The following is a 12,971-nucleotide window of genomic DNA, read 5'->3' as shown; positions in this document are numbered from 1 at the left end:
GGGCCCTTATCCAGAGCCGACATTCTGGGATGCTCTAATGTTTTCATCGTAAGAGTACAAAACCAATTGAGGCAAAACGAGGAAGCAACCTTTTCTTACATCTGAAAGTGTCACCATCAAATCAGGGCCCTAGGGCAAGGCACAATGGCTCACATCTGTAATCCCAACACTGTGGGAGGCTGAGGCAGGAGGACCACTTAAGGCCAGGAGTTTGAGGTTGCAGTGAGCTGTGATCACACCACTGCACTCCAGCCTAGGTGACAGAGCGAGACCCTGTCTCATAAAGAAAAACAAAAACCAGGGTACTTGAACAGACATTAAGCATGGCGTCTGGGCTCATAGAGGCCTGAGGGCCAATGCATCAAGAAGGGGTCCATACAGCTGTGTCTGAGTCACTGAAGACCTGCAGCTCTCTACTGGAGAAAGGATATTTGTGTTCATTTAAGAATCAAAAAGTGCCCATATTCCCAACACCCAGCAACAACTGCTGTTAGCAACATCTCAATCTGTACACCGGTCTAAAAAATAAATAAACAAAAAAGTGATCAACTGGTTGTAAATACCACTGCACTCGCACCAGCCAGAAACACAAAGGGCTGTGCTTGTGAGGGGGAGTGGGAAGACACGGACGCCTGTGAGCAAGGCTGAGAAGACTGCTGCCACCAACAGGCGGAAACAGTTGCAGGGAACCCCTTTCGGGAGACCGCACCCCCCTCGCCCGCAGAACCTGCTACCTGGCAGGGAACAAGGCTGCCTGCCCTGGCTGAGGGACATCCCAGAATCACTGAAGCCTCACACACAAAACATAAAATATAGAACAGGCTGAAACAACATCTCATGGAGGGGTTCTGAATGTGGGCGTGAATGGTTTTCAGCAATTTTTCTTTTTTGTCTGTTTTTTTTTGTTTTGTTTTGTTTTTTGTTTTGTGGGGTCAGGCTCTCCCTCTGTCGCCCAGGCTGGAATGCAGTGCTATAATCACAGCTCACTGCAGCCTCCAACTCCTGGGCTCAAGCGATCCTCCTGCCTCAGCCTCCCAAACAGCTAGGACTATAGGTGCACCACCATGCCCTGCTAATTTTTTTATTTTAACTTTTTGTAGAGACAGGGTCTTGCTACATTGCTCAGACTGCTCTCAAACTCCTGACTTCAAGAGCTCTTCCCACCTCTGCCTCCTAGAGCTCACTGGGATTGCAGGTGTGAGCTACCGTGCCCAGCAGCAGTTTTCTTTAGGAGGACAGCCATACGGTGTGCAGAATGAACTCTCCCGGGAGACTGGACTGTAAGTGCCACAATGCCACAAGAACAGAATTCCGGGAGGCAAACGCAGCGGTTCTCTCAGATGTGCCTGGAGCCGTGAGCGTAAGGAGAGCAGACATCTCTGGCTACTGGCAGAAGCTGAACTCCGGGCCCAGAGCAGCCGGGACTCAACCACAAGCTGGGGGTTCCAGGCCCGGACGCAGGCTGCAAAGCCCTCTGGGGCGGATGTCTCTGTCCACACGGCTCGGAAGGCTCTTTCCAGTTCTCCCACGTCTTCCTCACTTCACAGGAGCCACGTTCAGCATGCACTTTCCTTGTCGAAGAAGTCAAGTGAGGAAAAGACGCCTCAGCTCAAATCAGAACTCCTCGCCCAGCTTTCCACGGGCGGCTCTTCCTCAGCCCTCATTCATTTCTCACCGGCCAGCACAGCCCTGAGGCTCCTGCTCGCAGAAGGAGCCACGTGCGCCCCTCATGGCTTGCAAAACAGAGCAGGCGCCCTCACCGCGGACTGAGTCCTGGAGGAGTCTCCGCAAAGCCCAAGGCTTGGCGCCAGCTACACCCCTCAGAGCACTTACCAGAACATGTCCTGAGATCGACGCCGCGTTTGCCACCGACGTTGTGAAGACATTGTCTGCAGAGGCCCCCACATTGGCCACGGTCACTGTGGTCACCTCTGCAACAGAAGGGACCTCACTTAACGAGCGATGAAAGCCAGAGCACAAACTGAGCAGACAACCTTGCTTGGGTGCCTGACACACAGCAATTGCCACTCAGCTTTTATGAAAACCAACAACCAATGTTCTAGCCCACAGTCTAAGTCAGGGGTCCTCAAACTTTTAAAACAGGGGGCCAGTTCACTGTCCCTCAGACCGTTGGAGGGCCAGACTATAGTTTAAAAAAAAAAAAAAAACTGTGAACAAATTCCTATGCACACTGCACACATCTTATTTTGAAGTAAAAAAACAAACGGGCAAAAACACCTGCATGTGGCCCTCGGGCCATAGTTTGAGGACACCTGGAAGTTGTCTGGTTCTTCCAGGAAAAAGAGAAGAAATCTGTTCTTCCCCAATAAAGCCTCTATGGACAATAAAAACTGCTCACAATGAAACTGCACCCCAGGAGCCAGAGCCAGCCACGGCTCTAGGAAACTACCACTACCACCGGTCCCCAGGTCGGACGTGCCCCGTACCTACAGAGTTCCCGCCCTCAGCCTCCTCCCAGGTGGGGACACCTCCTGGACTCACCTGTGCAGTCCACACAGGGCAGGCTCAAATCCTGCCTCACCTCCTCCAGGGTCCCTCCACTGTGGGGTCTGGCCACTAGTATTAGGCGACTGTGGTCTCATGCTCACTGCTGCCGCCCAGGGTCTGCAACCCCTTCCCCAGCTCCTCCTCCTTCTAAAAAGCACATCCAACCTGCCTGTACCCTTGGGTGCTGCCCCGACCTACCCCCTACGATACTCACAGGGCTGCACACAGGCACCCCTCCCTCTGGCTCTGCAAAGCCTTTCCTTGATGCAAGTGGCCCCCTTCTGTCACCCAGCATTCCAGAATGTCCCATGCCCAAGGCAATCTCTGTTGCACAGCAGGTGCTCAGCTGACACTGGCTGCCCGTACCATTAACCTGGCAATCACCAAACAATACCAAAACTACCTGTTCACTGGCTGTCTCCACTGCCAGACCACACTGGGAGCACAGCTAACTCATCCTTGCCTCTCAGCAGGACAACGCCAGCAGGCAGGCCAGCCAGCCACCATCTGAACACAAGTCCAAAGACAGCTCAGGCAGACATCTGCCACAGGTGGCCCCAGGCAGGCAGCATGTCCTGTTGAGTTACTTAAACCTGGAAATTACTTGACTTCAGCAACTCATAATAAAAAAAAAATATTGAAATGTTTTAACACATCAAAACATAAGTATAAAATTTTGCAAAAGAAACAAAGTCATTCCTGTTAAGTCATGAGGAATAGCATCGTATTTCTTTTACGCATTCAGAAAATTATGTTCAAAAAGCACAAAAGCCTGAAGTAAAACCTTATTTCTCCAAATCACAATGTCAAACCAGAGTTAGCAAAGAAAACCTTCCCTCGCTTTTGCGAGCAGCTCATCTGACCAGAGCCCCTGGGCCGGGGCAGAACCTGGGCTGCTGGACTCCCCATCCAGCCTGGGTGTGGCTGAACAAACACCCAGAGTGGACACGCAACAGCTCCCGTGAACTCGGCACACCAGGACCAGAGTCCGGTTCCAAAACCTGCAAAGCTCCTCATGAGAAAAGCGCCTTATGATGCAACGAGATGGGGAAATGATGCTCTTCCAAGCGTGTGAAGACTCAACCCCGAGTCCTCGAGGGACACTGAGGAGCTCCAGTTGGGAAGGGAGTCCAACACGTGGGCGGTCTCCACTCCCACTGACCCGTGAGCTGGGACGCGGATGACTGCAGGAGGGCAGTCTGGGGAGGCGCCACCCTACAAGGCATTTGAGGGCACGCCCGAGTTGGCTCCGTATGTTATGAAACCTGAGAATGAGGATGCTGTGTGGCAAGGAACTATGAGCAGCACAGACAAAAACGTGGGCCAGCAACGCAGCGGTGGCTCCCCCATGTCCCCTTGGAAGGGAGTTTGACAGGAGCAGCAGGAGGGAAGGGAAGGACCCTAAAGGAAAAGGCAAGAGGAAGGGTGCACTCCCGGAGGGGAGGCCGTGTGGGTGTCTTCTAGCCCATGACACCGGCCCTACCTGGGCCACTGCAAAGCCGAGCTGACCTCCGGCCAGGCCAGGTGAGGACGCTCTTGCCCCCTGCACTCAGGTCATGCCTGACCTGGCCCTCGGCACTGGGGCCGTTCCTGGTGACCACACACGTCCGCCCGCCTTCGGGCTCCTCCGGGACGGGGTCCACGTCTGACCCTCCTATGCCATCTGCACCCAGGATGGACCAAGGGAGGACAGGCAGGGCAGGAGACAGGTGTCGAGAAGGTTCTAGAAGGGTACCCAGTGAAGAGCAGGGCAAGGCGAGGCCGGCCCAAGGAAAAGGAGCTCAGGAGCAGGTGTGGGCAGGGCAGGACCAGCGCGGGCCAGGTGGGGCGCCGGACCTGCGGGGCAGGTGCGCGGGCCAGGTGCGCGGGCCAGGTAGGCGGCCGGGCCTGCGGGGCAGGTGCGCGGGGACCGGAGAGGCGGAGGCCGGCGGCGCGCGGGCGCACTTGCCTGCGAAGGCGGCGGCGGCGGCGGCCTCGTCGGGGCCAGGCAGGGCCTCGGCGCCCATGTCCATGTGCCCGGGCTCGGCCGCCATCACCGCCACGGCCGTGACCCGCCGCGTCTCGCGCTCCGCCTCCGAGTCCGCGTCCTCCTCAGATTCCTCGTCCCTGCTCAGAACCGGCTCCTCCGTCTCGCCTCCCGCCGCGGCCGCGGCCGCCGCCGCCACAGCGGCCGCGGCCGCCACCGCTGCTGCCTCAGCCAGGCCCAGCTGCTTTGCCGCCGAGTCCGAGTCCTCCATCCGGACTCCGCCGAGCCAGCCCGAAGGCGCCGTCCGGGGCCGCCCGAAGCGCCGGGCGCCCAGCCCGAAGCGGGGCCCGAAGAGGCCGCCCGAGCCGGGCCGAGCCCGCCCGAAGCCGCCGCCCGAGCAGAGGCCGAAGCGGCAGCCGGGCACTGAGCCGAGCCCAGCCGAGGCCTCCCGCAGAGTGGAGCCGAGCACAGCCGAGGCCTCCCGCCGAGCAGAGCCGAGCCCAGCCGAGGCCGCCCGAGCAGGGCCGAACCTGCACAAAGCCGCCGAGCCAAGCCGAGCCCAGCCGGACCGACCCGGGCTGAACCGAGGCCAAGAGTTCGGAACCGAGGAGGGTCGAAGCTACCCGAAGTAAAGAGCCGAGTCAGTCCGAATGAGTCGAGGCCACACGAGGATTTCCGAGCAGCTCGACCCAGGCCCTCTTCACTGCCTATGAAGACGAACCAGCTGTCATCCCCGGCCGACAGGGCTGACCGGCTCTGGGCAGACTCTCGACACAGTTTGGTCCCGTAAAAGAGGGCCTTGCGCCACAGGCTTCGTCCACCCCCGCTGCCGGCGACAGCCGAGTCGGCCCGAGGCCGAGCCGAGCTGAGCCGAACGTCCCCGAGCCCGAAAACTCCCGAGCCTCGGTTCTCCGCCTCCCCCTGTCCGAAAGTGCCCGAGCGCCGCCGGACTGCCTAATCGTGCCTCGGCCGCGGCTCGGACGTCCGCTCCCGAAACGCGGCGCGGTCGGACCTCTTCGCCAGAAGAGGCGAAAATGGCCGAAGGGGCGCGAGTGGCGCAGGCGGAGAGGCTGCCGGGATCGCGGCGGACCGGAGGGAGGGGGCGGGGCTGGCAAGATGGCGGCCGCGAGGCGAGGTGAGCTCTGCGGGACCTGCAGGGGCCGGGCCCGCGGGGCGCGGCGTCTCCTCGCTGCCCACCCCGTTTAGGGTTCAGTGCGCTCCCAGGGCGTGCGGCCGTCACCTTCGAGGGGCAGCGGCCGGGTCCGCATTGGCCAGCCCGGCGGCGGGGACGGCGGGGCGCGGGGTTCTCCCGGAGCCGGCGGCGGGTGTTTCACTCACGCCCCGAGACGCGCGCCCGGCTGGCCACGCCTGTCGCCCGCACAACGCGTCGCGGGCTCGCGAGTGGCGCGGCGCGGCGGGGGCCGGAGCCGTCGGCTGTTGGCGTCCCCCCGGGCCGGCGCAGAGCCCCTCGCCGTCCCCGCCGGCCCTGCACGGCGAAGGCGGCCTTGTCGCCGGAGTCTGTCCGGGGGCCCCGGGCGGCGGCCTCCACAGGGCCGAGCCCGTGACTGCGGAGGTCCCGGCAGTCAGGTTGGTTTGTGTGTCATGGTCTCGCAGGAATTAAGTTTATTGCAGAACAGGATCTCCTCCTGCACCTCGTCTGTTGCAGTCGTGCCTTCTCAATCACACGTGTGACTTGTGCCCGACACGCCGAGCGGTGCTGCAAATCCTCCCGTGACAATGGGCTCCTCTAGGTCTGGGCGGTTAGAACCTCATGTCCCACGATAACTGCCCTTCGTGCCATTTAAATGCTATGTCACTTAAGGTTTTTAAACAGGTTTTTTTTTTTTTCCCCTAAGCCCCACAACTTCAGTGTGTAACGGCGGGCATTGAGAAGGCACATTTGAAATGCTTAGGAGTGACCTTTAGGAGAAGGATTGGAAGCGAGGAAACCCCCTAACATGATATTGACTCGAGCAAGGACAGTCACCCAGGTCTGGAAAAGAACAGATCAGGTTTAGAGAGAGCCGTGCAGGCAACATGATGCGGCTTGGCTCACCCTCCCTTGGCTTCCTGCTGCCAGCATGTGCCGCCTCTTCTAGAAGCCCAGTTCCGTGTCTCTGTTGCAAATTCCCTGTGTTAACCGTTTTTAAAACTCCCGCCCATGTGAGCTTCTGCAGACTCTGGCGCAGAAGGCCCCAAATCTGCCCGAGAAGTCGTGGGGTCACCCACAAAAACTCAACCGAGCCTGAGAGTGTCTTTCCTGCCTTCCCTGAGACTAAAGAGGAAAAGGAACAGAGAGGCTGTTCAGGTTGCGGTCGGGCTGGCTGCCCAGCAACAGAGCTCAGGCTCCTTTTAGGGGAGGTTTTTTGCCCAACTCTAGATTTATATAGGTGTATTTATGCATGTAGAGAAGTGTACACGTCACAGATGTGCAACTGCCGTGAACCTCTTCTCAGACAGGCAATCTGACCCAGGCATGTTCCACTCAAGGCGGGTCAGTGGAATCTTCAAGCACGAAACCTCGGAAGCAGACGTGAGGAAGGAGGTTCCGCTCACTCCTCGGCTTCCTGTCATCTCAGGATTGGGGAAAATTGATACCTGCAGTGGGGGTGCGAGGAGGTCGTTCTAGAGATCACCCGACGAAGAAAGATTGGACTGCTGGCTTAGAAAATCCTTATTTTTGCAGGGCTATTTGGGGCAATGAACAAAATTCCAGAGGAAAGCAAATGTCTTGTTATCAATTATGAAAAAAAGACTTGTTATAACCCAAACCAGAAAAGGTTTTCATCTCATTATATTATGTGTGGCAAATATTCGGAAACCACAGACGATGAGGAAAGCTGCCGTTTGGGTAGATTTGGGGTATTTCTCCTGAGGGAGGCATGGGTCTCACGTGGCCTCGGCAAGATGGAGGCTTCTCGTCACAGCATGCTGTGCCCCCAGGTGCCTGCTCTGGGACTCAGAGATTGTCATCTCCTCCCTGAAGGGCTGGACATAGGCCCACCACAAACGCTGCTTTATTAAAGATGAGATCAGGCCGGGCGCGGTGGCTCACGCCTGTAATCCTAGCACTCTGGGAGGCTGAGGCGGGAGGATTGCTCAAGGTCAGAAGTTCGAAACCAACCTGAGCAAGAGGCAGACCCCCATCTCTACTAAAAATAGAAATGGCCAACTAAAAATATATAGAAAAAATTAGCAGGGCATGGTGGCACATGCCTGTAGTCCCAGCTACTCGGGAGGCTGAGGCAGGAGGATCGCTTGAGCCCAGGAGTTTGAGGTTGCTGTGAGCTAGGCTGACGCCATGGCACTCACTCTAGCCCAGACAACAGAGTGAGACTCTGTCTCAAAAAAAAAAAAAAAAAAAAGATGAGATGGAAGGAGAATGAAATGGGATGGTTCCTATCGATATTGAGCAAGGCCCAGGAAAGTATCCTGTTGGGATTTGGGCCTCACTGATGACTCTTTCTCTTCCAGGGGGAGGCTCTGCCATGGTGGTATCCTGCTGCTACGTCCCCTCTCCAGGACAGCACCCCTGCGGTGGGCTCTCCACTCACCCCCACCGTTTGCATAAGTTGTCTAGTACTTCTGCTTTTAAGAGGGAGAGATTTAGGGCTGAAACGATGTTTCTGAACGGGGAATGCTGTCTCCATCATCACCGTCTAAGCTCTGCAGACTGTCCAGCACCCCAGGGGGACAGTCACCTGCCTCCACCCCAACCAACCCGTGGCAGGAAGATGACAGCCCTTCACCTTGAATGACCACAGACTCATTTCAGCATAAACAAAGTATACAAAGCTTAGGAAATTCCTAGTGGATATTTAAGTGCCCCCAGACAGGGATATGTTTTCTCTGAAGAAGATGAAAAAAAGTCCTTTTATCTCTCTAACTTGTAATGGGGGCCAGCTGTCCTCCGGCTAGTCTTGCCTGCGGTCAGCGAGGACTGGGGGTGCAGTGCTCAGACCACTGTCGGGGACGCAGGGGGGGTGGCAGTGGTCTCACTGGGGGCCCGGCCAGCAGTGGGCCCAGAATGGGAGACCCACGTAGGCAAGGAGCCAGTGGCCGGGTCTCCATGGCCACCTGTGGGTGCCCATCTGCCGGAGCCCAAACCAGTCCTGCATGTTTGTGGCTACGGAAGAGATGGCAGAACCGGCCTCTCTCGCTCAGCCACGTGGGAGGGTGCTCCCAAGTCTGTTGGCCTTGAGAATCCTTAACCAGTGACCAGCTCTCTTCGGTTCCTCTTCAAATGCTGTTTTATCTCAGTGGAATGTACTACGCCCTTTATTTCCTGGCCACACTCCTGATGATTGTATATAAAAGTAAGTCACGAACTAGAGGCGCGTTGGAGGGGTCTCGCGTTGGTGGCCGCCTCGGGTAACCGTGTTCTGGTGTGCCCCTTGCCTGTCAGGTCAGGTGTTCAGCTACCCTCCCGCCTACCTGGCTCTCGACCTGACCCTGCTGTTTCTCATGGGGATTCTGGAAGGAATTCGGTTACACTTGGGTGAGTTGAGTGTGGAGACCACAAAGTACCTGTGATAACAGCTGCTCTCATAAAGGTGCTGGACCTTTAAATATTAATCATTCTATAATACGGTTCTTAGAGATATTTTCATCCAAAGTGCTTCCCCACTTGCTCGGCGGGCTCGCCTTATGGCACCGGTAAGTATCAGTCCTTTATTGAGAAGCTTGCCCAAGACGGCGCCGGAGTCAGAAATCCAGCCCGACCGTCAAACCAGGAGCCCGGAATGTTCACCTGCACCCCCTTCCTTTCCTGGTGGCCTCAGCCGTCTGAGGAGAAAGACAGAGGGTCTGTCAGGTCCCTCTCAGGGCAGGGAGCCTGGAGGGGTGGGGGCCGCCCAGCCTCCCCCGTCCTGCTCCCGGAGCCCCAAGCCTGCAGCCACTTCACGCGCCCTGTCTCAGCCAACTGCCCTCTCTGTAACAGCTTTCGTACAAGATGCGGGGTGCAGAAGTGAACCTTTAAAATTCCCCGCCCCAGAGCTCACCGCTAGGGCCAGTGTGGCCCAGAGACCAGTGCCTCTGCCCTTCTGGGTCCACGGTCACAGCTGACGGACACAGCACATGTATTGGTCGAGCAGGATCCTACCTCGCACATTGCCAGACAGCTGGCACTTCCGGAGCACTGGGCCCGCCAGGCTCTTAGGCACAGTGCCTTGGCACACGCGCACACACTGCAAGGAAACTGAGGCACACGGGGAAGCTGGGCCCCTGCCCTCCTGTTATCAGACCTGGACCGCACTGTGTGGGTGGACACAGGCTTGCTCAGCCACCCATCCTGCGGAGGGGCACCCAGGCCCTCAGTGTCGGGGCCGAGGTGCTGGAACCGCAGCCCCCCACCCCCAGCTGGCTCTGCCAGGAGGTGCACGTGCTGTTGCTGGGCAGACTCGGTCTCGGCCAGATCCCTGGGGGGCTGCAGGCCTGCTCCAGGGGGCCGTGGCAGTGTAGCCTGGCCCTGCAGGGCCCTGTTGGGGCCACAGGGGACCCCCCCTTGAGCACACTGCAGGCTCTCAGGGCACCTGGGGTCAGCTGGTGACTGACCCATCTGTTAAATATGCAGTTTTCCTTTTTATAAGTATTCATGAAATTTTCCAGAGCTGGCATTAGCCCAGGGTAAAATATTTTTGGAAGTTTTAAACAGGAATCCCTTCAGTTCCACTTGGAATTAGGGAAAGGTGGCAGATGCACTTGCATCGTTTTCGAAACCAAACTCTCCCCACCAGCACAGCTGGCCGGAGACTGGGGCCCACCTGTGGCGTGGGGCTGCGCGGGCGCTTCCCGAAGGGGGACTCTACCCTGCTGCGCGCTTTGCTTCCTGTCACCTCCGAGTCCGGGGTGGTGGCCACAGTGGGCTCTTTCTCCCTCAGCCCCGACGGGACGTGGGCTAATGAGCTCGGGCGGGTCCTCAGCAGGGGCGCACTGGTGCCCGCGGGCAGTGGGTCTCAGGAGCGTCCCGCAGCCCCCGCCTCACCTGCCGCTCCGCTCCGCTCTGCAGGCACCAGGGGCAACCTGACGGAGGCCGAGGGGCCGCTGGCCGCCAGCCTGGCTCTCACCGTGGGCACCGCCCTCCTCTCTGCCCACTTCCTGCTCTGGCAGACCCTGGTGCTGTGGGCGGACTCGGCCCTCAGCGCGGCGCTGCTGGCGCTGCACGGTCTGGAGGCCGTCCTGCAGGTGGTTGCCATCGCTGCCTTCGTCAGGTAGACTCCGGCCGGATCGCCGGCCCTCGCCGGCCCGGTTGCTGGGCGGGAGGAGCACCTTCCCTACCCTTAGGTGCTTTCGGATGGGCTCGCCTATCGATTGTGGCAGGGGTGAGGGCAGGACAGGCTGCTGGGGGCCCAGCAGGGAGGAGGGGTCCGGGACCGCCCTGGGCAGCCTTGGAGGTGGACCCCAGCGCGCCTGGCCCGAGCCGGGGTGTCTCCAGCAGCCCAGACCCCACTGACCCGGGGCCGAGAGGGAGCACGGAGCCCTTGAGAAAGGAGGCCCCCAGGGCCACGTGTCCCCCTCCCTCGCATTCCTGCGAGCGAGGCCAGGCCTCCACCAGGACGTCGGCCGGAGCTGCAGGCAGGTGGGCCTTGCGTTGGGGGCCCCTCAGCGCCACCGGCTGGCAGCCGTGGTGCAACCCAGCACTCTGGTTTCCAAAGGGAAATAAATGCCAACAAGCAGTTGCTCTGGCGTTTGGAGCAATTTTTTTCCCCCTCAGCAGGAGGCAGAGTGGAGCACTGGACTGGGGCGCTCAGCTCCTGCTTGAACTCTGGGAGCCCAGTCCGCTAAAACTCGAGCAGCATTTGCACTTGCGCTAAATGAATTCTGTCTCTTGTGACTTTTTCCCCCCATTTCCAGATTGACCATAAACGCTCCTCAGACAGTATCTGAGCTGTTATTTCATAGCAGTTTTCCCTCATTTATTTCTGTTTGTTTTCTATGTCTGGAATAACCGTGTTCGGTTGTGTAGGTATTTTCTCATCACCGCATTGCTTCAATAAAGAAATCTTTGTGCCTCACTGAATTTCCCTAACGATGGCCACCTGCCTCCCCCAGGGTGCGCCCTGGATACAAGAGGGCACGCCCCACTCTTGCTGGCCACTCACCTGCCCCTCTGCAGGCCACCAAGGGTGGGGGGCTGCCAGGCCATCCGGGGCCCCCACCGGGGCCACCTCAGGCAGGGGCGGCCGCAGCAGCTGCACCCCTGACGGCCTTCCCTGCCCATCCTGCTGTGGGGGAGCAGTGGGAGTGCAGGACTTCTCCTGCACTAACTTCTTTTGACCTGCCTGTGTTCCCCAGAGGCCACAGTGAACAGCAGGGCGACCTCAAAGTCCTGCGTCCCTGCCACTTGTGCCCGTGCCACAGAGCCCCACACGCCAGCGCCAGTGTGGGAAGGGTTGGTGCTCCACAGCACCTCAGGCCGCCCTCCTCACCGGTGGCCCCGGGCCCTGGGCCCTCATTGCCTGGACTCTGGGAGGGCGGGCGGGACTCAGCCCGCTGACCCTGCAGACCACGGCGGGGCCTCTGCCGGCTGGCGGGAGGCCTGATGCCCTCATGGTTAATGGGTCTGGGCTGCGGGCCCTTGACACCCCCGATTGGGCTGGCTGCTTGGAGACAGTGGTCACCTGTTCTCAGGGGACAGGTGCGACAGCAGACAATGGCCACGTACCTCCTTGAGGACAGGCGCTGTACTCAAAGATCGGACCGCAGGTGCGGGTTTAGGGTTGCAGGCGCCCAGCCCAGCTGTTCTCTCTGGTGCTCGACTCCCACCTTTGGCCATCCCCAGCTCTGCCTCCAGGAAGGCTGACGGCTCAGGTGTGTGCACCTTCGCGTCCCGGTGCAGAGCACAGTGGGAGTGCTTGCTCCTGAGCCCCGGGTGGGGCAGAGTCCTGTGTGGAGCAGGATGACAGTGGTTCTGTGAGATCAGCCCTAAAGGCCAACCGGGAAGCCAGGCCTTGCCCGGGCTCCGGCAGCCGCTGGGTCTGGAGTTGAGGGCCACTTCCTGCCACCACTGGGCTCACCTGCCACGCCTGGACTTCAGGCAGGGAAGGTGGCCCTCCGGGGTGGAGTGCCTTCCTTGCCGGAGCGGCTCCCCAGGAAGTGCTGCATGCCAGCCCAGGGCAAACAGGCCACAGCCTTGCCCTCCCAGGACCACAGCCCCGGGACCCTGCCTTCTGGGCTGCACCCATTTCCTCTGTCCCCACCCCAGAAACAATAGCCGGAAACTTTGGGTCCCTGCGTGTGCTTGGGGTGCCCGGCCATTCTGTAGGCAAAGGTTGGGGCCTGACCAGGGGGTGCTGCAAGGAAAGACCCATCCCAAGAGGGCCCGCAAGGACAGTCTAGGCCACGGGTGTCCCCACCCTCCCACCTGACACCCTCCCCCCTCAGGGCATGCCCAGGCTTAGCTGGGCACAGTGCAGAGAAAGAGGAGACTTTAGGAGCCCCTGGATTGTGTAGGAGGGAGGCTGCCTCCCGCCTGGGGAGCTCAGGGCCCCCCGTCTCC

The 12,971-nt window shown here is 59.3% G+C and overlaps 2 protein-coding genes across 6 annotated transcripts in view; one reads left to right on the top strand and one right to left on the bottom strand.

Annotated features, from left to right (window-relative positions):
• DEAF1 (DEAF1 transcription factor) overlaps positions 1-5,594 on the bottom strand; it is a 43,517-nt gene extending 37,923 nt beyond the window's left edge. For 2 of the 4 annotated variants that reach the window (XM_012769495.3, XM_012769493.3), the window contains exons 1-2: positions 4,457-5,594; positions 1,834-1,931 (exon numbers count right to left, since the gene is read on the bottom strand). In XM_012769495.3, the coding sequence (XP_012624949.1) occupies positions 1,834-1,931; positions 4,457-4,745 (387 nt within the window). In that variant the 5' untranslated portion in view covers positions 4,746-5,594. The remainder of the gene's footprint in view (positions 1-1,833; positions 1,932-4,456) is intronic. The other 2 variants (XM_012769494.3, XM_012769492.3) reach the window with 2 other exon arrangements.
• TMEM80 (transmembrane protein 80) lies at positions 5,525-11,485 on the top strand. Of its 2 annotated transcripts, none has more exons than XM_020286433.2 (5): positions 5,525-5,609; positions 7,949-7,968; positions 8,697-8,790; positions 8,880-8,972; positions 10,482-11,485. In XM_020286433.2, the coding sequence occupies exons 1-5, from the start codon at positions 5,591-5,593 to the stop codon at positions 10,685-10,687; spliced, it is 432 nt and encodes a 143-aa protein (XP_020142022.1). In that variant the 5' UTR covers positions 5,525-5,590; the 3' UTR covers positions 10,688-11,485. The 2 variants fall into 2 exon arrangements, with proteins under 2 accessions (XP_020142022.1, XP_075857724.1); XM_076001609.1 differs by lacking the exon at positions 5,525-5,609 and adding an exon at positions 5,641-6,061.
• The last annotated feature ends 1,486 nt before the right edge of the window (positions 11,486-12,971 follow it).

Source organism: Microcebus murinus, chromosome 4 (assembly GCF_040939455.1).
Source record: "Microcebus murinus isolate Inina chromosome 4, M.murinus_Inina_mat1.0, whole genome shotgun sequence".
Classification (NCBI taxonomy): Eukaryota; Metazoa; Chordata; class Mammalia; order Primates; family Cheirogaleidae; genus Microcebus; species Microcebus murinus.
This window is presented reverse-complemented; position numbering and strand designations above follow the sequence as displayed.